Genomic DNA, 23,583 nt, shown 5'->3' with positions numbered 1-23,583 from the left:
CAAGTCAAGCACATCTACCCAACCGAGAGAGAATAAGAGGATCAAGTACTAGAGATCGAACCACATCGCATCAAATCAACATCAACATCAACACCAACTCAAGTTTAACTCCATGAAACAAGTTTCTCAGGAAGCATCGTGCGAATACTAATCCTCCAAGAAGATCAACAAGCCCGAAGACCGATCATCCAAGCAGATCAACAAGCCCAAAGGTCGATCATCCAAGAAGATCAACAAACCAAAGGCCGATCATCCAAGAAGATCAACAAGTCCAAAGACCGATCGTCCAAGAAGATCATCAAGCCCAAAGGTTAATCGTCCAAGAAAATCAACAAGCCCAAAAGCCGATCATTCAAGAAGATCAACAAGCTTAAAGACTATAGTTTATTTGAAAGCATCAAAATATTATGTATTAGAGATTGTACTCACTTTCCATAAAATTAATATAAATACAAAGTTCAAGTTCCACGAAATAAATTTCTCTTGAAATCTCGTGCGAACACATACCTCTCTTTCAAATTTTTCCACAAGATACGGAGATATTTTATTGTAAGATACTCCATTTTCAATCCCTCGTGGAGATGATGACAGAGGAAAATCATAGTTTTTGTTTTATCCTGATTGGATGTCATATTACCTTCTTTTATAGTCTCTCCAAGATTTATAGCATCTAGATGGATTTCGGTATCAAGTACTCATGACAAATAATTATCATCGTTAATATCAAGTGCGACAATTTCTAATTTTGTGAGATTTGTCGTGGTAGCACTATCATAAAATATTGTATTTATATTAAAAATTTAATAGATATTAAATATGCAAAATAATGTTAAATTTATTAATTATAACGAAGAGGGAAACACCGACATACCTTTAGGGTCTACCTTTAGCGGGGAAAACGATAGGAGCTCGTGTTGATAATATGTTGTGAATTTGAGGAGCACAATGGCGCACAATGAGAATATGGACATGGAGAAAATATAATATAATAATAATATATAATAAAGTAAATAAATATAATATAATATAATATAATATATATAAATAAATAAAATATATAAATAACAAAAAGTAAATAAAATAACAAAAAATGGATTTCTCCATTTTCTCTAGTCTTTTTGAATTGATCACTAATGTCTGTGTCTTTCAAAATCCACCAAATGCCACTATTTATAGGCAATCTAGCAAGTAGGAGGTAGATTACATGGATACTAATAATGTGTATTCTTGAGACACATGGACAATACATGGGGTAATGAATAAGTGATATATGACCAATGAACACTAATAATAAGCATCTATATTACACCTAATTTAACATATTTTTAATCATTTTTAATTTTTTAAATATTACATTTGTGTATTTGAGTTAATTCTTCAACAATCTTGACCAATAGTAGGGATGAGAATATTTCCCGTTGGTCGGATCCTCGTGGGTCCTTTGACCCAATTGGGACAGGGAATCCTTAATTTGACTAGATATAAGGGTCAAATCGGAGATTTAATCTGGGTCTCCAATTGGAGATGGGAAGGGGATCCCTACCCTCTCCCTTACCCCCGAACCCGACCCGTCCCTGCCTCGAAATTTTTTTTTTTTTATAGTTTATTTATATATAATATATAAAAGTAAGAAAACTAAAAAAAATAGTTGTATATATAATATAATATAAAATAAATACTATATATATATAAACTACCAAAACAATAGCTAATATCTGCTATTGTTTAGTTAAATTTTCTTTTTCTAATTTCAATTTTTTAATATAATAAATTTATTTTTTAAAATTAAATTTATAACAAAAAGTAACAAAATATTTTTTTCATTATCCATTTAAACAAATACATATAATAATAATATTAATTTCTTACATAAAATATTTACCGTTTTAGTATAAATACTAAACTTTTATTAATTTTAAGTAATAAAAATAATAAAATAAAAAGTGGAAATTTTTTCCTACAGGGACCCCAATCTCAGAACGGGAAAATTCTCCAACTCAACTTCCCAAAACGAGGAATGGGACGGGAATGGAGATTAAAAATCCTACGAAGACGAGATGAAGAGTGTATCCCTACTCTCTTCCACCTCATTGTGATCCCTAACCACTATACGTGTAAGCATTATAAAATGATTTTGTGCAATAAAAGAGGGTAAGACATGGTTGCATAGGGAAGAAAAATACACATGGAGACAACATTTTTTAAAGAAATGCTAGAGAGGAAAGAAGAATCTTTTATGAGTCAAAGAACCAAATCGTAGACGTTAATTTAGTTAAACATAGCTTTTGATTCCAAAGACAAAAAAAATAATCGACTAAATAGAAATATATGGTTTATTTGATAATTATTTAGGTCATGTTTGATAACAAATTCGTTTCTTTTTTTTCAAAATTTATTCTCGTTTCTTCTCAATTTTGTAATAATGAGTTTCATCCTTATTAATGAAACATTTGAATTCCTAATCAAAATTCTAAAATTAACCACATGTTTTTGAAAACTACGATCCCATTTGGTAACCATTTTATTTTTTGTTTTAAAGTTGTTTTTGTTTTTAGAATTTGGTTAAGAATTCAACTACTGAAGAAAGATGCACATCATTGTAAGAAATGTGGATAAAATAGGCTTAATTTAAAAAAAAAAAAAAAAGAAAAAGAAAAGGAAAATTATTTCAAATAAACTGTTAAAAATATTTACATGATTGTCTATCAATGTCTATCATTTATAGTTCTAAAATTTTGCTTGTAAATATTTTAATTCATTTTTCTATATTTAAAAATAGCCCAAAACAAAAATTAAATGATTATCAAACAGAATCTACATTTTATTTTAATTTTAAAATTTTGATTTGGTTTTGGAAAGTATGAGTAGAAAATTAGATAACAAAATGTAGGAATTTTTTAATGGAAGTATATAGTTTATAAGTTTAGTTTTTTTTAAAAAAAAAAACTAATATTAAATGGCACTTTAATTTTTTAATTTTTATTTTTTGAAACTTAGTCTTATAGACACCACTTGTACTCCTAATTTATCCATTTTCTTCCATTTTTTTAAAAACCAAACTAAGATTACTTTCCTCCATTTTAAAAAAAATCAAACTAAATTTTGAAATCTTAACAAAAACTTATTTAACCGATATGAAAACCGTAATTAAAAATTTAGGAAAAAAAAGTATAAATTTCATAAACATAAAACAAAAAACAAAATCATTACCAAACTCTCTACCTAATTTCACATTTCATTATTTGCATAGTGAAAGACTTTTTAGAGTTTGCTATGTGTGTTTTCCTTTGTAATGAAGTTTCTCAAATGAATTTTGTTATAATATTTAAGTTTTTTACATGGCTGTCCAAGTAATTAATTTTGAAACGGTTAAAACATAAAATTAAGATTCTTATAGGGTAGATCTATACGGTTGAGAGTAATTTTTAGAAATAGTAATTTGAGCGAAAATGATTAAAACATAATAAAATGTCAAAGTTTATCATAGGTAGAAAGACAATAACATTTTACTATATTTGTAAATAAGTTTGTTCATTTTACTATATTTGGATAAAAAACATCCTTTTATATAATCATTTTAATGTTTTGTTTTACATTTAAAATCTGATTTTCATATACAATTAAAATTGATTTTGAATATCGAAGAACATATTTAAAAGTCATATCACCAAAAGTGATTTTAACTCTTTTAAATCAGTTCGAATATGTCTTCTCCTTCTATTAAAACAAAATCTTGGCATTATAACCTAAACTTTAGGACATAAATTTGCAATTTACCTTTAAATTTAATAAAGTAATTGTTCGATCTTCCTCCCTCCTTTTGAGCTCGTAGATATTAAGTTAAGAGTAAAAATCGTAACCCATTATCATATGTTTAGATTCAAATAAAGACAACAACCCCTTCATATATTTCTATAATGATATTATATAGTTCACATTAAGCATAAACCTTCATCACTTTACTTTTGAAGCCATTCAATATGCTTCATACTCATGAAGATAATTGGCATCGGCAGATATATAAAGGGGTTAGGGAGAGGGCACGTATCCCCTCAAATTATGGCCTTTTACATATTTGAATATTGATTTTCATTAAATATTAAAATTTTGTAGTTATAGTTAATATAATTATTCGTTTAATACAATGCCATGAAAATCAATAATAAAAATATTTAATGAAAGAGAAAGATATCTATGGTATATCAGTGATTTAGTGACACTTATATACCATAGATATCTTTTTATTTTCTACTTGATGTGAGAATTTGTTTATACTAACAAAATTAATTTGGTATGAAAAAATAGACAGATGGCAAAAAATTGTAGAGTACCAAAAAGTAGGGCACTCATAATCATTGTTCCATATGACCAAAAACCTTCATTTTCTCAATGTGATTTAACCATTTCTTTAGGGCCACACATCCATTCAACTTTTTCTCATTTGTGCATCTCCATGTTTGGAAAGCTGGAAAACCAAGACCTTAAAGGCAAAATCCCAAAAAGAACTTAAAAACAAACACCACTTTCAATAATGTAAAAGTTGATTAAACCTAAAACCAAAAAGCAAAGAAAAATATATATCATTAATTACTTACACACTTTGAAGTGGTATTAGTCTTTTCTTTAGAGATAGGAGTACAGGAATAAAGCATTTGATGCTTCCTTCTATGAAACAGAGACCATTTCTTTGTCCAAAATGCCTTCAATTTCTTTTGTGCTGTGAGATTTTGGTCCTTCCAAAAAGGATCTAGCTTGTTAGACCTCTTCCTAATGTTTGTATGAATTTCAAACTTACCTAAAATGTTTGTGGACTTGGTATGCTCTTATTATAAAAATTATGACGGAGTTTATAACTTTTTATGTGTTGTCGAATCGTTTCTATTTGTTCTCTAGATTTTAAAATATTATACTTTTAGTCTTTAAATTTAGAGTTTGATGGACTAAAAGTATAACATTTTGAAACTTATTGACCAAATGAAAGCAAGATTCAAAACCTAATCATCAAAAAAGTATTTTTCTTTATACCTAAGGGGGTGTTTGGCTGACCAATATGAGCTGAGTTGAGTTGGTATAATATATTAACTCATTGTTTCACCCACCAACTTTAAATGTTGATGGAGTTGAGTTTATATATTTTATCAACTCACCCAACTTTCCATTCTTTCCATGTTTTCAATGGCTCCACTCATCGGCCACTGTCACACTTTGAGAATTAACCCAGGGCTTCGACAACCGCCTCTGATGACAACTCCAACGACCACCTCCGAACTCCGATGGCAACTCTGGTGACTCAACTTCGAGCTCTGACAACCACCTCCGATGAAAATTCTAGCGACGAAATTCAGACTCCAACAACCACCTCTGGTGAAAGTTCCAGTGACCAACTCCGAGCTCCGATAAACTTCGCGCGACCAACTCTGACAACCACCTTTGGTGACCCAACTCTGACGACCACCTTTGCACTACCAACTCTGACGACCAATTGGTTACGACAACAAACTGCGATGACCAACTTCGACGACCAATTGGCTATGACAACAAACTCCGATGACCAACTCCGACAACCACCTTCATAAGCTCCGACAACCACATCCAACTACAAACTTCGATGAAAATCACCTTCGATGATCACCTTTGAGCGAGAAACTCTAACAACCAACTCAAGACTTCAACAACTACCTTCGACGACAAACTCCGACAACCAACTCTAGTACCACCTTCATGCAACTAACTTTGGGCTCCTACAGTCACCTCCAACTACAATCTCTCGCGAAAATCATATTTGATGATCAACTTCGACGACCACTTTCGTCCGTCCAACTCTGGGATTCGAAAACCACCTTCGATGACAAACTTCGACAACCTACTCCAATACACCTTCATGTGGCCAACTTCAGGCTTCAACAACCACCTCTGGCTACAAACTCCAGCAAAAATCATCTTTGATAATCAACTTCGACAACCACTTCCGACTACTATAAGACTGATGACTGTTAAAGTAAGTTGTAGGATTGTTAATTATATAAAAAAAAAAAAAATTATTTTATCTATATTAAGTGCAATATTTATATGTGATGAATTCATATATCAAATGAGTGTTAAGAATATTTAAACAAAAAGTATATATGTAGTTGAAAAGTATGTAACATATAACAAAAAAAACCATAAAATGAAAAAAAATTTCCTGAAACATTTTCCAACAAAAATTAGTGAAAAATAGAAATTTTTTCTCTGACGATCCTCCAAATTTAGAGGAAATGAAAGTGAAACTGTTGAAGAAATGTGGTGACATTCTGTTGGCTGTTACGATGATGAGAGAAATTTAATTAAAAAAATACATGACATAGTAAAAATATAGAGCAACAATAGGAAGAAGAAGAAAAAGAATAAGATGATAATGAAATTCATGGAGAAAAATTAGCTAGAAAGTTTTTATTTTGCTTTAGTTTCTATATTTCCATAAGAAATGTAATGGGTTAGTTGTCGTTCATTGCCCAAGAAAGAAAAAAAGAAAGAAAAGTTCTAATAATTAAAAGTGAACAATTACAATCCATATTTTATTCAAACAAGATGGGTAGAATTATTGAATAAAAAAATTCAAAACAAAAATATTAATCATAAAAACATATTTAGAGTCAAAAAACTGGGTTAAATACCCATATATATGAACTCAATTATGCACCACAAACACAGACATATAAACTCAGACTAAATAACGTCTACACTCCACAGACATATAAACTCCACAGATATATGAACTCCACAGACATACGAACTCCAGACATCCTATCTCAACTCAACGTCTCAAACAGTCCCTAAATGTTTTTTAGTATAAAAAGGCAAGAATCTACTTAACAATCTAAGAGATAAAATTTTTGTACTCAAACGAGAATATATTACAACATCAATCTACATAAAGTAGGTTGATCGATAAGACTCATATTCCATGAAAAATATCATTGATATTCTAACCTATCATATGACCTTCGATCAAAAGGTCAAATGTTTGAATCTTTTAGTTTGCATAATAAAGTGAAGTTTTACTATGTAGATGAAAAAGACAACACAATCTTCGAAACTTAAAGGTAAGAGTTATGATTGATTGATAGAGTAAGAAAGGAGGGATATATGGATGGCTTTCCTGTCCATATCCTTGCCCATCCTTCGATTCCTCTTCTTCATGAAATTATCTTCGTTAAATTCTATAAAGGTTTGAATAGAGAATTCCTGTATAGATCAGATTTTCGTGGAAAAAAGTAATATATTTAAAAGGTTGTAAGTTAAAACAAAGTTGTCTTTCCTATTCTAATCAATTCAACTAAGCATCGATTATTTTGACCTATACTTGACCTAATTAAAGAGACTAATTTTACCATTATCTATAAGATTTTGAACTTTGGTCATGATTTAACATTGACTTCTCCTATTTTCTTTGAAGAGAGAAGAAGAGGAAAACAAAAAGGTAGAGAGAATAACTAATTGGAAGGTGATGAGCCATCCCATTAGATTTATTGGCGAGTTGTATTCCCATGGAGAATTGATTCATAAGATAAAATGTTCAAAGCATTTTAGTTGCTTTTAGTGAAAAGAAAGAATAAAATGACTCAAAACTTCCTCCCACTAATATGCTTCCAAAGAGGGTGCTGTAAATCATTCATTGGATTTTCAAAGAGTCTCCTCCAATAACTTTTGGTTATCAATCAAACTTCAAAATTTTAAGATCTCGTTTGATAATCATTACGTTTTTTTTTTTTTTTCTGTTTTCAGAAAATTAAGCTTATTTTCTTCTTAATTTTTACAACGGTTTGCATTTTTGTTAAGTACAATGGTTGATTTCTTAACCAAAATCCAAAAACAAAAGCTTTTAAAAGATTTTTTTTTTTTTTTCAAAATTTGGCTTAGTTTTTTAAACTATTGGATAAAGGTAGATAACAAGTGAATAAATTTAGAAGTGGAAGTAGTGTTTATTGGTTTAATTTTCAAAAATAAAAACAAAAAATCAAATGGTTACCAAACAGAGCCTAAGCGATGAAAAACAGTATAAGAATTCTCTTTTTTTTCAGTATATTTATCTCATTGAATAATCTAACATAGTATTTTACCTTTTTTTTTTTCTCATGTTTAGATTATTTATATTATATAACACCTTGAGAAAATCTAAGGAGAGAAATGAAGACAATATCACACACACATACACAACATTAAGTCTTTTCATATAATAACCTTAGCCATTTGTAATTTGCATTTGTTCAAAGTTATATAAAAATACTAATTTGTGAGTGAAAATGGTCAAGAAAATTAGGTCTAAGCCAACTCCGGTTCAAACTGTCATATATTATGTCTGGATGATCAAGATATCAATAGTTTGAATCCCAATTTCCATTGTACTAAAAAAACTGTCAAGCAAATTAAAAATTCAAAAGCAAATATATATATATATATGAAAGAAGGATAGGGATATAAATTTTGAAGGATTTTCTTGAAGTATGTTGAGAAACAAGACCTGGATAAATGATTTCTGTATATATTCTATTGATCAATAACATAATTGTACAGGTATAAATAGTTTGATACAAGAACTAAAATAGCTAACAAAACCCCTAACAAAGCTCAACCTACCATGTGAAAATCCTAACAAAAGAAGACTGACTTTACAATTTAACATCTCCCCTCAAACTCAAGGTGGTAGGGTAGAAACCACCTTGAGTTTGCATAGTAGCTGAAGAAAGTGCCCAGAAAGAAAGGCTTTGGTGAAAATGTCGGTCGGTTGCTCGGTTGTAGGTATGGATTGAAGGTGCGAAGTAGAAGTTTGAAGATGATGGCAGACAAAGTGACAGTCAGTCTCAATGTGCTTTGTCCGTTCATGAAAAACATCAATATGTGCTATCTGAATGGCATTATGATTGTCACAATAAAGAATAGTGGCAGAATTTTGAAGAGGCCCTATATTAGCCAAGAGTCAGCTCAACCATAAGACCTCTAAAGTTGCATCAGCAAGTGCATGATACTCCAATTCAGTGCTCAAAAGTTTGTTTCTTACCCCACCAAGAAATGAGAGAGTCACCCAAATAAAAACAGTAACCTATGGTAGATCATCTATCCGTAGGATCGCCTGTCCAATCAGCATCAGAATATCCAGACAGAACCAAAAAGGATTTACAGCAGAATTAAAGTCCATGTCCCAGCGTACCTTTAACATAACGCAGAATATGAAGAACAACTGTGAAGTGGATAGTGTAGAGAGTGGACATGAAATAAGGCTACCAAGTAGTTGTCTATACAGTGTTAGATCCTGGAGGGGAATACTATCAAAGGAGGTTAGACAGATATTGGAATCTAATGGTACCAGTGTTGTGGCAGAATCAGTAATACTTGAATGAGCTAACAGATCTGATGCATACTTTGCTTGACATAGGTAGTATCCATCAGAGCATGATGAAACCTGAAGACCAAGGAAGTAACTGAGCGATCCTAGATCTTTCATCTCAAAATATTCTCCTAGATAGTGTTGGAGATCTGAAATAGCCTGAGGATCATCACCAATAATGATCATATCATCCACATATAACAGGAGCGGAATAATTACACAGGAAGTTTCTCGAGTAAACACAACAGAGTCATGAGTGCTGAAGGAAAATCCAAGCCAGGTAACAGTAGAATTGTTGCAAATCAGACACAGGGAGCTTGTTTGAGCCCATATAATGCACGATGAAGAAGACAGACCTTCTTTGGTAGAGAAGATACATAGGGTGGTGGCTGCATATACATTTCCTCAGATAGTATGTCACTGAGGAAAGCATTTTTAACATCCATTTGAAGAAGGGGCCATTGCCTGGCAGCTACTATGGCCAATAGGCTCCGAACAGATGTCATTCATGTAACTGGCATGAAGGTTTCCTCATAGTCAATACCATATTCCTATGAATATCCTTTGGCCACCAGACGAGCCTTATAGCATTCGACAAATCCATCAGAAAAGGTCTTGATTTTATAGATCTACTTACATTCAATAGGTTTCTTGCTAGGTGGGAGATCAACATACTCCCAAGTGTGGGTCTTGTCTAAAGCCTAAAGTTCCTCATCCATAGCTTGTTGCCAAAGAAGTTTCTAACACCCCGCACATTTTTTAGCAATAATGTAATTTCAGTAACTTTATTATTTGGAATTTCAGTAATTGTTATTAGTTGGAGGGCATTTTTGGAATTTTGGACTTCAAGTGTAAGTGCGGGAATTTAATTGTTGGCGTGAAATTATTCAAATTGGAAATTACTGTCATGAATTAATTTTATTTTGAAACGGAAAGGAATTTAATAGTATAAAACGGAAATGAATTAAATGTAATTATATCTATTTCCTTTTTATTATTATTATTATTATTATTATTTTTATATAAAAAGTCAAACCCCACTCCCCTTTTCTTCCTCACGTTCATGAGCCCGTCCGACGCCGCCCAAAGCCGCCATGTCAGTTTCTTCTTCATGACCTCCGTCCACCACTACTCAAGCGTCGTTCGCTTTTTCTGTCATTGGATCTATCGATTTGAGTAAGATTTCTGCCGTTTGGGTTTGTTTTCGGTTGATTCTTGAATACTCATTTACTTTTGGTATCAATTCGTTGATACCCATTGTGTTTCAAATTTGGATTCAAGTTTTTGAAGGTATTGAGGTGTTGTTCAGTGAAGTTGGAGTTTGTTTTAGCGAGTTTTGGTAAGTTTTATGCTTTGATGACCCTCTTGTAGATTAATTTTAGTTGTTGAGAAATTTTGGTAAAGTCATTTGGAAGTGATTTTTTTGACGAAGCTACATATGGATAATTTATTTGAGACATTGATAGTGAAGTATGTATTTGATTCAAGCTTTAATCATATAAGCCTAATTTCAAATTATGATTAGGGAGTTGATTCAAGAATTTCATTCAAGATGAAGAAGAGTTTGGTTTGCTAATTATTTAGGCTTAAAATTGGAGGTTTGGAAGGTGAATTCGAATTGGACCACACCTTAGGTAAGGTTATCTGGAAATATTTTGTAATATTTGGGTGTTTGGAATTTGGCCTTAACTATTAATTTTAAAGCTTGGTTTATGTTTAGGCTTGATCAAGGATTCAAGAATTTCACAAAGATTCAATTGATTTTTGGTTCGACCTAATATCAAGGTAAATAATCTTACTACTGAAACTGCCCAGGGGCTAGGCATTAGATGTATGCTAGCATGTTAAATGAAGGTTATGGAAGAATGACAACATGAAAGATTGATAGTATAACATGATTAAAGTATGTTCTGTTACGAGATACGAATTATTTATTTATGCACATAGACACTTGAATGCTAGTATGAGATGGTATGTGCTTCCATGGTTGTATTTGATCTAATGATGTTGAGGTATACATGTATGTTGTAAAACCATGATGTTGAGGTATATGTGTATGTTGTAGAGCCATGATGTTAAGGTTTATATGTTTGTCATAGATTCGTACAGTGATGATTATGATGTTGAGACTGTGCAAATGTCCTTACTAATTAGTTAGATGCCCATTAGATTTTGTGTTTCCTTCGGGATTCACCAGTTTGTGTTTCCTTCGGGATTCACCAGTTTGTGTCTCCTTCGAGATTCACCAGTTTGTGTCTCCTTCGGGATTCACCAGTTTATGTCTCCTTTGGGATTCACCAAAGGTAGTGGGCATACTTAACTACAGTAAGATAGGACTCAGTCTCCTTCTTGTTTCATGTGTGTCCCATGAGGACTAAAGCAGTTTATATGTTTCACCAGAGGTGGGTATCTAGAGGACATAGATACCCGGCCTGAACCCAGTAGTGGGGTTACTTACTGAGTATTTTATACTCATTTTTTCTCATGTTGTTGTTTCAGGTAAGGGTAAAAATGCACCGGCGATGGACAAGCAGAATTCGTGATCGAGCCACTGGGACTAGTTTTTACACTTCCGCTCATGAGATTTAAAGTTCTTTTCATGTTTCTCTTAATTTTTAGTTTTGATGTTTAAAACTTACCTTTAAGAATCGTTTTTCAGATTTATTTATTATCATTTATAATTTATGGGTACCCTACTATTGATTTAGTATTTGAATTTAATGAAAGTCTTTTGAACTTACCTTATTTAATTAGCATTTATTTCGCCATAACTGAGTGTCATTTTGAGTTCAATGCATGCATGTATTTAGTACCGGCCTAAAAGTCCTAGGGGGTCGGGTCGTTACAGTTGATATCAGAGCCCATGTTTTGGGTTCTGTAGACTGACTTACTATGTAAGTCTAGATTGTCCCTGTGGCCCATGAACGGATTCCTCGTCATCACCAGGTACGTCTTATCAATTACAAGTTTTATGATAGTTGTGCATTAAAATATTTGTTTAGCTTAAATGCACCAGTTATGTTCTAATGCTAGGTCAGTGACTCGTTAGAAGTTATTATAAGAGGATTATCAGGTATGACACTACAAAAGGAGAAAAGTAAAATAGAGTAAATTATGAGGTCACTCGATACTAGTTTATCTCATGGAAATTATGTTAGGAACGAACAAATATATGCCTCAGTTCAGAGATGCTAAAGATTGATGAAACTATGTAGAGTTATGACAATTTAGGAATGAAAGTATTTAAATGTTTAAGCTAATGAATAAAATTGTCGAGACAAGAATTGATCAAGGACTAGTGTTATGTTTTGTGTTGGATAGTGCAATCGGTGGTAGTATAAATACACAGGCCAGTACTCAAGTATAAGGTTAAAAGTTGTTTTATGAATAAGGAGGAAAAGAAAAAGAGTCTATAAATTTATTGAAAGTTTTGAGGTATTAAAAACCCAACATTTTGAGAAGAATTTTAGAAAGGATTCATAAGTCATAATCATTTGAGTAATACTACGACTTGATGGACTAGGTAAAGTATGTATAATGATATGAAGGATTCTTTTGGAATATCTGGCGAAGTAGATGTCATTAAAGGAAGCTAAAATAGTTGGACATGACCTTGGGCTTAAAGGGGTTAAAGCAAGGTATTATTTGTTTAGGTTGAAGGATTATTTTAGTATACCTAGACTAAATCCTGCACCTTATTGTGATGAGGAGATCCAAGTTACGCAAATTTGAAGAAACAAAAGTCTTTTGGAGTTTAAAAGTATGCAAATTGGCAAAGGAGAATTCTACAAGATGGAAATTCTTAGTGAGAAAGATAAGACTTATAGAGAAGTTAAGTAAAATATAACTTAGTAAAGAGATTATGTTCTAATTGGACAGTGAAAAAAAAAGTGTCTTGAATTTAGTGGTTTTATCAAAGATAAGTGTAAAGGAGAGAGAAGTATCCAAGGAAGTTTACTTTTTGGAAAGAGAAAGGAATTTAATGTGTTCAATACTCGTAGTTAAGTATGGTTTGGAGGTAGGATATGAGGGGTTACAAGGTATTTGTTTTGGTGTAAAAAAAAAAATCTAATGATCATGTGGGACTTTGGGACAATGTGTATTAGATGGAAAGATAGCTTACATAGATGATTTGGTATGGAACTTTGTTTTAACACAAGAATTTGTTGCTGAAATAGAAGGTCGAGAAGGGATAAGCTAAAATGGAGTTACTAGTAGCAGTAGATGATCGAGAACTATTGACATGGTATGTTGAGGCTTCATTAGTTAAAAGGTAAATCATTGAGGGCATTAGTAAGATTTAAGGGATTTTGAGTTTGTGTGCTTGAACTAGAAAGACCATCAAGTTGATTGAGAAAAGAAAATAATCCAACTCGAGGTAGACAATAATGGTATATGCATAAAAGTAAGTAAGTTGGATCTTCCAATATAACCATTAGTATAAGGGATAGACTTGGCAATAAAGTTGAGTTGATAGTAAGAAGTTACTAAAATTGGGTTTGGAGCATTACTAGATAGTATGTATTCTCTTGCATGGGCAATGAGTTAACTAGCTTTAGGGAGTACGAGTAATCCAAGCTAGGACTTATGAATCAAGAAGGTTTTATCGTTAAAAAAAAAATGACTTTAAGGATCAATTATGATTATTACAAGGTTATGGAAATGTGTTATCAATTGACTGACGCTTTAGCATTTAAGGACTTCAAAACCTCATTTTCAGAGGGAATTTTAGACTCATCCGCAACAGGGTCTAACTAATGATATGTGATTGTTTTAAGGCTAAGAATAATATGAGGATTGACTCAAGCAAGTTTTATAACCCATGACAGCATAGAGCCTCATGATGAGTTTCTCATGAATGTGAGACTTAATTAGACAGAGTTATTCTCAGACATATAGACCCTAGGAAAAACATCACAATTGGCGCTTCTAGAGTAGAAGCAGTTTTCAGTTGACTAGATTTGTTCTGGTACGTATCTTCAGATGACGTATTATATAGTATGACCAGTTTCTTCACTGCACATATGAAGTTTTCCCTGTGACATGGTAGGCTCAGATATATGTTTTTAGTATATAAGACTTTCTTAACTTCAAGACCATTTTCACAGTTCTCAGCTCGGACGTGTAGAAGTGTTGCTGATTTTCAACATCTTAAGTTTCATAGTTATTTATAGAAGGGGTTGTTACACCTCTTTTGGTACTAGTTTCTGCTATGTCAAACGATGACCCTCGTTTTACATCTAGTTTTTTTTTTTTTTTTTTTTGAAGAGTCTCCAGTTAGTATTGGGTACTCGATTGGATTTTGGTACAATTTTCACCCATAGACTGATGGTCAAATATAACGTCTAAACCAGATATTGGAAGATATGTTGTGTGCTTGTGCACTAGAGTTTTCAGGGAGTTGGGACTCTCACTTGCATTTAATGGAATTCGCATATAATAATAGTTATCAGACTGCCACTGGCACTTTGCCATTTGAGGCCCTATATGGAAAGAGTTGCAAGTTTCTAGTATGCCGGGGTGAGGTTGGTGAGAGGAAGTTGCTAGGTCCCGAGCTAGTGCAGACCACGAATGAGGCAATACAGAAAATCAGAGCTCATATATAAACAGCTCAGAGTAGATAGAAAAGCTATGTCGATGTGAGACGTTAGCACCTAGAATTTGAGAGTGGTGTGAAAGTGTTCTTAAAAGTGGCACCTATAAAAGGTATCCTGAGGTTTCACAGGAAAGGAAAGTTGAGTCCAAGATTTATAGAACCTTTCGAGGTCTTAAAGCGAATTGGCCCTGTAGCTTACTGATTGGCATTACCTCCAACACTGTCTTTAGTTCACAATGTCTTCCACATTTCTATTTTGAGGAAGGTATGTGATAGATCCGTCCTATATAGTGGATTTTGAGGCTTTACAGTTGAATGACAACTTGAGCTACGAGGAGAAGCCTGTAGAATTTCTCGCCAGAGAGGTAAAGAAGTTGCGTCGCAGGGAAATTGCTTTTGTGAAAGCTCTATAGCAGAATCACCAGTTCAATGAAGCTACCTGGGAGCGAGAGGATGAGATGAAGACCCAGTACCTAGAGCTTTTTCAAGAATGAACTTTCGAGGACGAAAGTTTTTTGAGGAGGGAAGAATGTAACACCCTGCACATTTTTTAGTAATAATATAATTTAAGTAACTTTATTATTTGGAATTTCAGTAATTTTTATTAGTTGGAGGGCATTTTTGGAATTTTGGACTTCAAGTGTAAGTGCGGGAATTTAATTGTTGGCGTGAAATTATTCAAATTGAAAATTAATGGCATGAATTAATTTTATTTTGAAACGGAAAGGAATTTAATAGTATAAAACGGAAATGAATTAAATGTAATTATATCTATTTCCTTTTTTATTATTATTATTATTATTATTGTTTTTTTTATATAAAAAGTCAAACCCCACTCCCCTTTTCTTCCTCACGTTCATGAGCCCGTCCGACGCCGCCCAAAGCCGCCATGTCAGTTTCTTCTTCATGACCTCCGTCCACCACTACTCAAGCGTCGTTCGCTTTTTCTGTCATTGGATCTATCGATTTGAGTAAGATTTCTACCGTTTGGGTTTGTTTTCAGTTGATTCTTGAATACTCATTTACTTTTGGTATCAATTCGTTGATACCCATTGTGTTTCAAATTAGGATTCAAGTTTGTGAAGGTATTGAGGTGTTGTTCAGTGAAGTTGGAGTTTGTTTTAGCGAGTTTTGGTAAGTTTTATGCTTTGATGACCATCTTGTAAATTAATTTTAGTTGTTGAGAAATTTTGGTAAAGTCATTTGGAAGTGATTTTTTTGACGAAGCTACATATGGATAATTTATTTGAGACATTGGTAGTGAAGTATGTATTTGATTCAAGCTTTAATCATGTAAGCCTAATTTCAAATTATGATTAGGGGGTTGATTCAAGAATTTCATTCAAGATGAAGAAGAGTTTGGTTTGCTAATTATTTGGGCTTAAAATTGGAGGTTTGGAAGGTGAATTCGAATTGGACCACACCTTAGGTAAGGTTATCTGGAAATATTTTGTAATATTTGGGTGTTTGGAATTTGGCCTTAACTATTAATTTTAAAGCTTGGTTTATGTTTAGGCTTGATCAAGGATTCAAGAATTTCACAAAGATTCAATTGATTTTTGGTTCGACCTAATATCAAGGTAAATAATCTTACTACTGGAACTGCCCAGGGGCTAGGCATTAGATGTATGCTAGCATGTTAAATGAAGGTTATGGAAGAATGACAACATGAAAGATTGATAGTATAACATGATTAAAGTATGTTCTGTTACGAGATACGAATTATTTATTTATGCACATAGACATTGAATGCTAGTATGAGATGGTATGTGCTTCCATGGTTGTATTTGATCTAATGATGTTGAGGTATACATGTATGTTGTAAAACCATGATGTTGAGGTATATGTGTATGTTGTAGAGCCATGATGTTGAGGTTTATATGTTTGTCATAGATTCGTACAGTGATGATTATGATGTTGAGACTGTGCAAATGTCCTTACTAATTAGTTAGATGCCCATTAGATTTTGTGTTTCCTTCGGGATTCACCAGTTTGTGTCTTCTTCGGGATTCACTAGTTTGTGTCTCCTTCAGGATTCACCAGTTTGTGTTTCCTTTGGGCTTCACCAGTTTATGTCTCCTTTAGGATTCACCAAAGGTAGTGGGCATACTTAACTACAGTAGGATAGAACTCAGTCTCCTTCTTGTTTTATGTGCATATGTGTCCCATGAGAACTAGAGCAGTTTATATGTTTCACCAGAGGTGGGTATCTAGAAAACATAGATGCCCAGCCTGAACCCATTAGTGGGTTTACTTACTAACTATTTTATATTCATTCTTTCTCATGTTGTAGGTAAGGGTAAAGTTGCATCGGCGATGGGCAAGAGAATTCGTGATCGAGCCACTGGGACTAGTTTTTACGCTTTCGCTCATGAGATTTAAAGTTCTTTTCATGTTTCTCTTAATTTTTAGTTTTGATGTTTAAAACTTACTTTTAAGAATCATTTTTCAGATTTATTTATTATCCTTTATGATTTATGGGTACCCTACTATTGATTAAGTATTTGAATTTAATGAAAGTCTTTTGAACTTACCTTATTTAATTAGCATTTATTTCGACATAACCGAGTGTCGTTTTGAGTTCCATGCATGCATATATTTAGTAACGGCCTAACTTAAGTCCTAGGGGGTCGGGTCGTTACAGGGTTAGTACTAACAGGTCCAACATGTGAAATAGGCATGTGGTTACCAACAGCAAAATATACCAGAGGCAGGGATTGTACAGGGGTGGAAGAAGACAATAAGGTCGTATTCGAGATCATGTGACTGCAACAGGCTGAATCAAGGAGCTAAGATGTACCTAGTGTGATAATAAGGGTAGGAAAATTGGGAGAGAGCATCTATTTCAGCAAGTCTTGAAGATCGCTGATTTGAATACTTGGAGGATTGGAGGGTACCACATTGGAGGCAGTGGCAGCCGCCGCGACAGACAGAGAACCATGCTTAGGGGAATTCTTGGATTTATTGGTGTATCTTGGAGGTCGAGGTGGTTTGGTAGGATAGTTGTCCAGGATATGACCCCACCTGTGGCAGTACCTGTAATTAATAGTGGGCCAATTGGAAAACTTGTGACCATGCTATTTGCAATTTTTGCAGAAAACGACCGATCCGGCAGAACAACTCAAAAGATAAAGAAGTATCGTTAATTGCTCTATTGGAAATCGTGAATGGCTGGTTACGAGAGTAAAGTCCGGAGAAGGAGAGGAGACTAACCCAAGTCGCCTCTCCTCAAAGAGAATTTCCTAAATCGCAGCATCAAGAGGTGGTAGAGGATTACGATGTAACAAGGTAGTACAAACAGACTCATACTCAGGGTGAAGCCTCATAAGGACCTTGATAAGTCATAGATGATCTAGATTGATATTAGCCTGGTTCAAATAGGATGAAGAATAGTGAGATACTCATTTACTGATCGCCTGATCTCCTGACTTGTGCCAACTAGAGTAGTGTGAAGTTGATAGTAGTGAGCCAGACTCACAGTTTGGAATCCGGACAGAAAATCCCATAGTTCTTTAGTTGTGTCAAATGCATCAAACTGAGTGTGAATGGCTGGGATAGAGGTGTTACCCAACCAGGTGATTATTTGATGGTTCTTGCTATCCCAGTTTTCTATTATGTCCACAAACTTACTGTCTTCTTCAGTGACTCCTTTAACAGGTTTAACGACATCACCTGTTACAACTCGCCACAGTTTACGACCAATCAGGAAGCTCTTCTTTGATAGGCCCAGGTAATATAGTTGGTGCCATCAAGGATTGTGCTGATAGGACGAAAGATGTCATTTTTCTCCATTTATAATGAGAAAAAAGACAAAGAAAAACCAACAGGATTAAGGAAAAGAAAAGAATAATGGATAGATCGACTCGACTAAAAAAATAGTATTGGCTCGGCTCAATTCTCGACTCGGTGATGGACAAATCGGTTCGGCTCAAAAGAAACAATATAATCGGCTCGACTCATTTATCGACTTGATTGGGCTCACCTGGTTCAGCGTGCAGTTCTTCACGGGTGCAAAGCAGGTCACGGGTCGAGTGTAGGGCACGAGCCTGAGGCTTGTCTTCACGGGTCAGGGTGGCTGGTCTTCTCGGGTTGGTTGCAATGACAGAGACCAGATCTGGAAAATCTGGGTTGCCTTCACTGATGCGACGTGTTCGACGATGTGTTCACTGGATCTGGGTTAATGGAGTTGCCTTCCTGGATGGGTCGGTTGTATTCGACGACGAACGGACGATCTGGGTTGATGGCAAGAATGACAAAGGACAAGGAGAAGAAGAAAACCAACTATCAATGCTCTGATACCATGTTAAGAAATAAGACCTAAATGAATTATTTTTGTATGTATTTTATTGATCAATAACGCAATTGTATAGGTATAAATAACTTGATACGAGAACTAAAAATAGCTAACATAACCCCTAACAAAGCTCAACCTACCATCTGAAAATCCTAACAAAAGAAGACTGACTTTACAATTTAACAAAGTAAAAGCATATGACTAGTTCACTTGTAGTTAGAGAGATTTTCAACTATGAGATCATATCATGAGGTTCAACAAGAGATGGTATATCCCCACATCCTATATTGTCTCAGTGTTTGGAGGTTCATTATCCTATCTCACTGATTTTAATTGTTTGTGAGCCCATGTTCAGAACGTGTTTCATATCTCACCGTACTTTTCCTTCCGTGTATCGTATATCATCTCAGTGTTTGAACATACTCGATCATTCTCGATCGTTCATACTCGATCAGAACTCCCCAAACATCATAACTCTCCAGACATCAGAACTTCCTACATCCTATATTATGTCAGCACCCCAAATAACCCTTAAGTATATAAGTAGGATTGCTTACAAAATATTTGCACACAAAAAAAAAAAAAAAAAAAAATGGTTGAAGACTATCTGCAAAAAGAGGATTATTTTTTTGTCCATGAAATACTATAATTTGTCTTCACAAAAAACTGAATATTTCCACCTCAACAATCCACATATACTAAATTAATCTATGCAACAACATTTCATTTAATATATATAATTTTTTTCATTTTCTTTTTAGGTTGTTTTCAAATACAAAAAAATGAACTAAAATATTTACAGATAATAGCAAAATACCACAATCTATCTGTGATAGACAACAATGGACTGCTATATGTGTCTATCATGACACAAATAGACACAGCGGTCTATCACAGATAGACTGTGATATTTTGTTATTAATTATAAATATTTTTAGCAGATTTTTTATTTAAAATAATTTTCCTTCTTTTTTTTTTTTGGTTCATTTTCCTATTTTTTTCTAAATTTTTGTTTCCTTTATGTTTTTTCTCCTTTCATTTATTTTTTTCCCTTATTTTTTCATTTTCATTTGTTTAAGTTTGTTTTTTTCTTTTCCTCTTTTCTATTTAAGAATTTTTATTTTCTCATTTTTATCTTATTTTTTTTCATTTTGTTGTATTTCCATTTAAGATGGAAAACATTTTTGTTAGAGATTCAAATGAAAATTGTTAGTTAGACAAGATCTAATATCATTTATTTATATATAAAAATAGGGTTGCAAGTGAAAATATTTGTAGAAAACGAGTGGACCCGAAATTATTTACAAAAAGTCTTCTAATATTTCACATCTTAATTGAACGACGAATAACGATAAATAAAGATAAATTTATTATTTTTCACATATCCTCTCATTTTCTCTTCGCATTTCAATCAAATATAGATTTTAGAAAGAAAGCGCCAATCCTAGTATAATTTTAATTTATAAATTTTTCGACCAAGCATCAATTACAGTTGAGTTTTGATTATAATATAAACATTTTGCAAAGATTATTATTTTATTAAATTAAAGAATAACCATATTTTTGTATAAATATTATTATAAATATTTCAAAAGAATGTAAAAATATGGTTTGTATTAATATTTCAATATTCCCAAAAAAAATGAACATTAGTGTATAAATTATATTCACAACACACTTGAAGTCTTAATTATATATATATATATATATATATATATATATATATATATATCAATATGATTCATTTTATTTAATTTATTTTATTTGAACTTATAAAACAAAATTGGTACATGGCCAAACGAAACTTTTTATTTTATTCCAATAAAATGATCGAATAAAAATATGGCTATTCTTTAATTTAATTAAATTATAATCGAAACTCAATCATAATTGATGTTTTGTTGGAAAAATTTAAAAATCAAAATCACATCCGACCCTAGTCAGATTTTGTCTAACTAATTATTCTTTTTCTTTTATTTTTTATTTAAATCACTAAAAAATATTCACTATGTTAAAACAAAATAAAACAAAATGAAAAAAAAAAAAAAAAAAAAGAACAAAGGAGAAAACAAATTTATTTAAATAGAAAAGAGAGGAAAAAACTGACGAACTTAAAACAAATGAAAATGAAAAAAAAAAAGAAGAAAAACAGAAAGGAAAGAAGAAAACAGAAAGGAATAAAAAAATGAGAAAAAGCAAAATGAAGCGTTGCATTGATTAATTTGGTATATGTGGATTGCTGACGGTGATGTATTCAGTTTTTTTTAAAAGATTGAAATTATAATATTTTAGTCTTTCCAAAAGACGAAAATTGTAATATTTCAAAAAAATTGTCCTCTTTTTGCAAATAGTTTTCAACCTGTGCATTTTTTGCAATTATTTTCACAAACAACGTTATTTTTATACTTAATCCTCATATCATGTATATGTATTATTACTTCACATTCCAAGCCTCAAATTCTACCGAAATTAAAGTTTTATTGCCTCTACTCTCTTCTTAGTATTCTTTAATGAAGAAATCAAATTGAAACAAATTTGATCAATAATGATGATATTAGGCATTTGGCTCATCGTTATCCAATTTTGAGTTTTGATAAGACTTAGGATTGGAATATTAAATAGAGACATGATCAGTTTAATCTCAAAATAAAACTAATTAATCACAATAACAGGAGATCTCTTAATTTTTTCAATGCGAGACAATTCTCGATGAAAATTTAGAAAATGGGTAACTTATGTTTTGCTGATTGACATAAAATATTGAATTTACTATGCTTGAATTTGTGAGTTTTATGAGTCGAAGAAGTTAGTATGTGTAGTAGAAAATGTGAGTTAATATTATAAGTCAGTGAATTTAGGATGTACCTCACGGGAGGGAGGGAGGGAAAAAAAAACTAGCTTTTAAATTAAGTACTTTTATAAGCAGTTTTCTTAAGAGCACCCTACGTTTTAAGTGTTTTTTTCAGGATTTCTAAATTTATTTTTGGTTACGGAGAAAAAAAAAATTAGGAAGTGTTTTTAATGGATTAAAGTGCGATCAAGTAAACTCTTAACTAGTGCTCACGTGTTCTTTTCCAATATTTTTGTCATTTTTGTATTTCCAATTGTCTCTTCTACGCTTATTAAATTTTAAAAATAGGCCATGATTATGAAATTTCATCGACAGATTTATTATAATGTGTCACAGTTGTAAATGTAATTGGATTGTCTTTGATCACGTTTACTAAATTATGAATTTTTTCCAAATTTACTATTACCGCTACCTTTACCTTTATTCTTGAGGATCAAATGGTGACGATAATGGTAACGATACCTGTAAAAATGTCAAACATCATAATTTTTCCTTTGGAGGTTACTGTTCCGGTAGTAGTGATGATACGATGTAATTTCCAAATTGGAATGTCCACCCTCTACTCGTCAGTTAGTTTGTCTTTTTTCATTACAAATTTGAAAGTGTTCCCCAAGTGTCAGTATAGCAGACACGAGCAAACAATACCAAAAGATAATCAAATGGAGCCCACTTTTCTTATTACCATTTATTTATTATGTTTTCACTAGGGTAAATGTAGCATTAGTCATTGCAATTAGTTTTTTTCTATATAAAAAGTATAATTTTTATGAACATCCTCTTTAAAATGTGAAAATATATTTACATGGTACATTCTTTAAAAAAAAATTATTATTATTATTTGATCAATTTCAATACAGTTACTTTGAATAACTAAATTTAAGATCATTTTAAAAAAGTATAAAAGTTTATTTTAAGATTTATTGAAAAAAATAAAATTGGACATTTAAGGGTTCAAAATGAAATAAAAATCAAAATATTAGAGACTAAAATGATATTTTAACCAAAATAAAATATATCTTATGTATTAATACTATCCATAGTTAGAAAAGTAACGAACCAATAAATCAAATCCTATAGTTAAAATTTCGAAATTACTAAAAATAAAAGAAAAAGTTAGCGACAATGTCGTAATTAGACGAAAAAACAAAAGTTGTCCCTCGATATCAATTATGTTCTTGTGAAAATTTCGATCACATCAAGGGAACAAATATCAATTAGGATTCGATTAAAGTTTCTTAGAAGGGAATGGAAAAAAGTAAGGATAAAAATCAAATTTCTTGGTTTGAACTTTATATTATAAAATCAATGTCGAAATCGGAATATAGTTCAAATGAAAATATTGTCAAGTCGTTTCACCAAATATATATTGCATGTGAGTTGTAAAGCAATTATTGGTAACACAAGTCATTACTTCGAACAATGTGCCCGAATTAACTTCTAGATTCCCTCCACCGACACACGAGTCAACCTTTTTT

General features: G+C 32.3%; 1 protein-coding gene across 1 annotated transcript; it reads right to left on the bottom strand.

Moving 5' to 3' along the window:
• Positions 1-8,677: 8,677 nt before the first annotated feature.
• LOC150031704 (uncharacterized) lies at positions 8,678-9,873 on the bottom strand. The gene is made up of 4 exons (XM_090308002.1): positions 9,724-9,873; positions 9,347-9,526; positions 9,113-9,190; positions 8,678-8,887 (listed from the first exon to the last, which is right to left on the bottom strand). The coding sequence occupies exons 1-4, from the start codon at positions 9,871-9,873 to the stop codon at positions 8,678-8,680; spliced, it is 618 nt and encodes a 205-aa protein (XP_090164128.1).
• Positions 9,874-23,583: the final 13,710 nt, after the last annotated feature.

The sequence above is a fragment of the Benincasa hispida genome, chromosome 12, assembly GCF_027475165.1.
Source record: "Benincasa hispida cultivar pf3 chromosome 12, pf3_genome.v1.1, whole genome shotgun sequence".
Classification (NCBI taxonomy): domain Eukaryota; kingdom Viridiplantae; phylum Streptophyta; class Magnoliopsida; order Cucurbitales; family Cucurbitaceae; genus Benincasa; species Benincasa hispida.
This window is presented reverse-complemented; position numbering and strand designations above follow the sequence as displayed.

Bases quoted from the DNA above. Each gene is read 5' to 3' on its own strand.
- LOC150031704 (XM_090308002.1), bottom strand. From the start codon at position 9,873: ATGACATCTGTTCGGAGCCTATTGGCCATAGTAGCTGCCAGGCAATGG. The intron at 9,191-9,346 runs GTACCATTAGAT...GTTATGTTAAAG, and splicing joins CTGATTCTGCCACAACACTG to GTACGCTGGGACATGGACTT. The intron at 8,888-9,112 runs GCGATCCTACGG...AATGCCATTCAG, and splicing joins TTCTGATGCTGATTGGACAG to ATAGCACATATTGATGTTTT.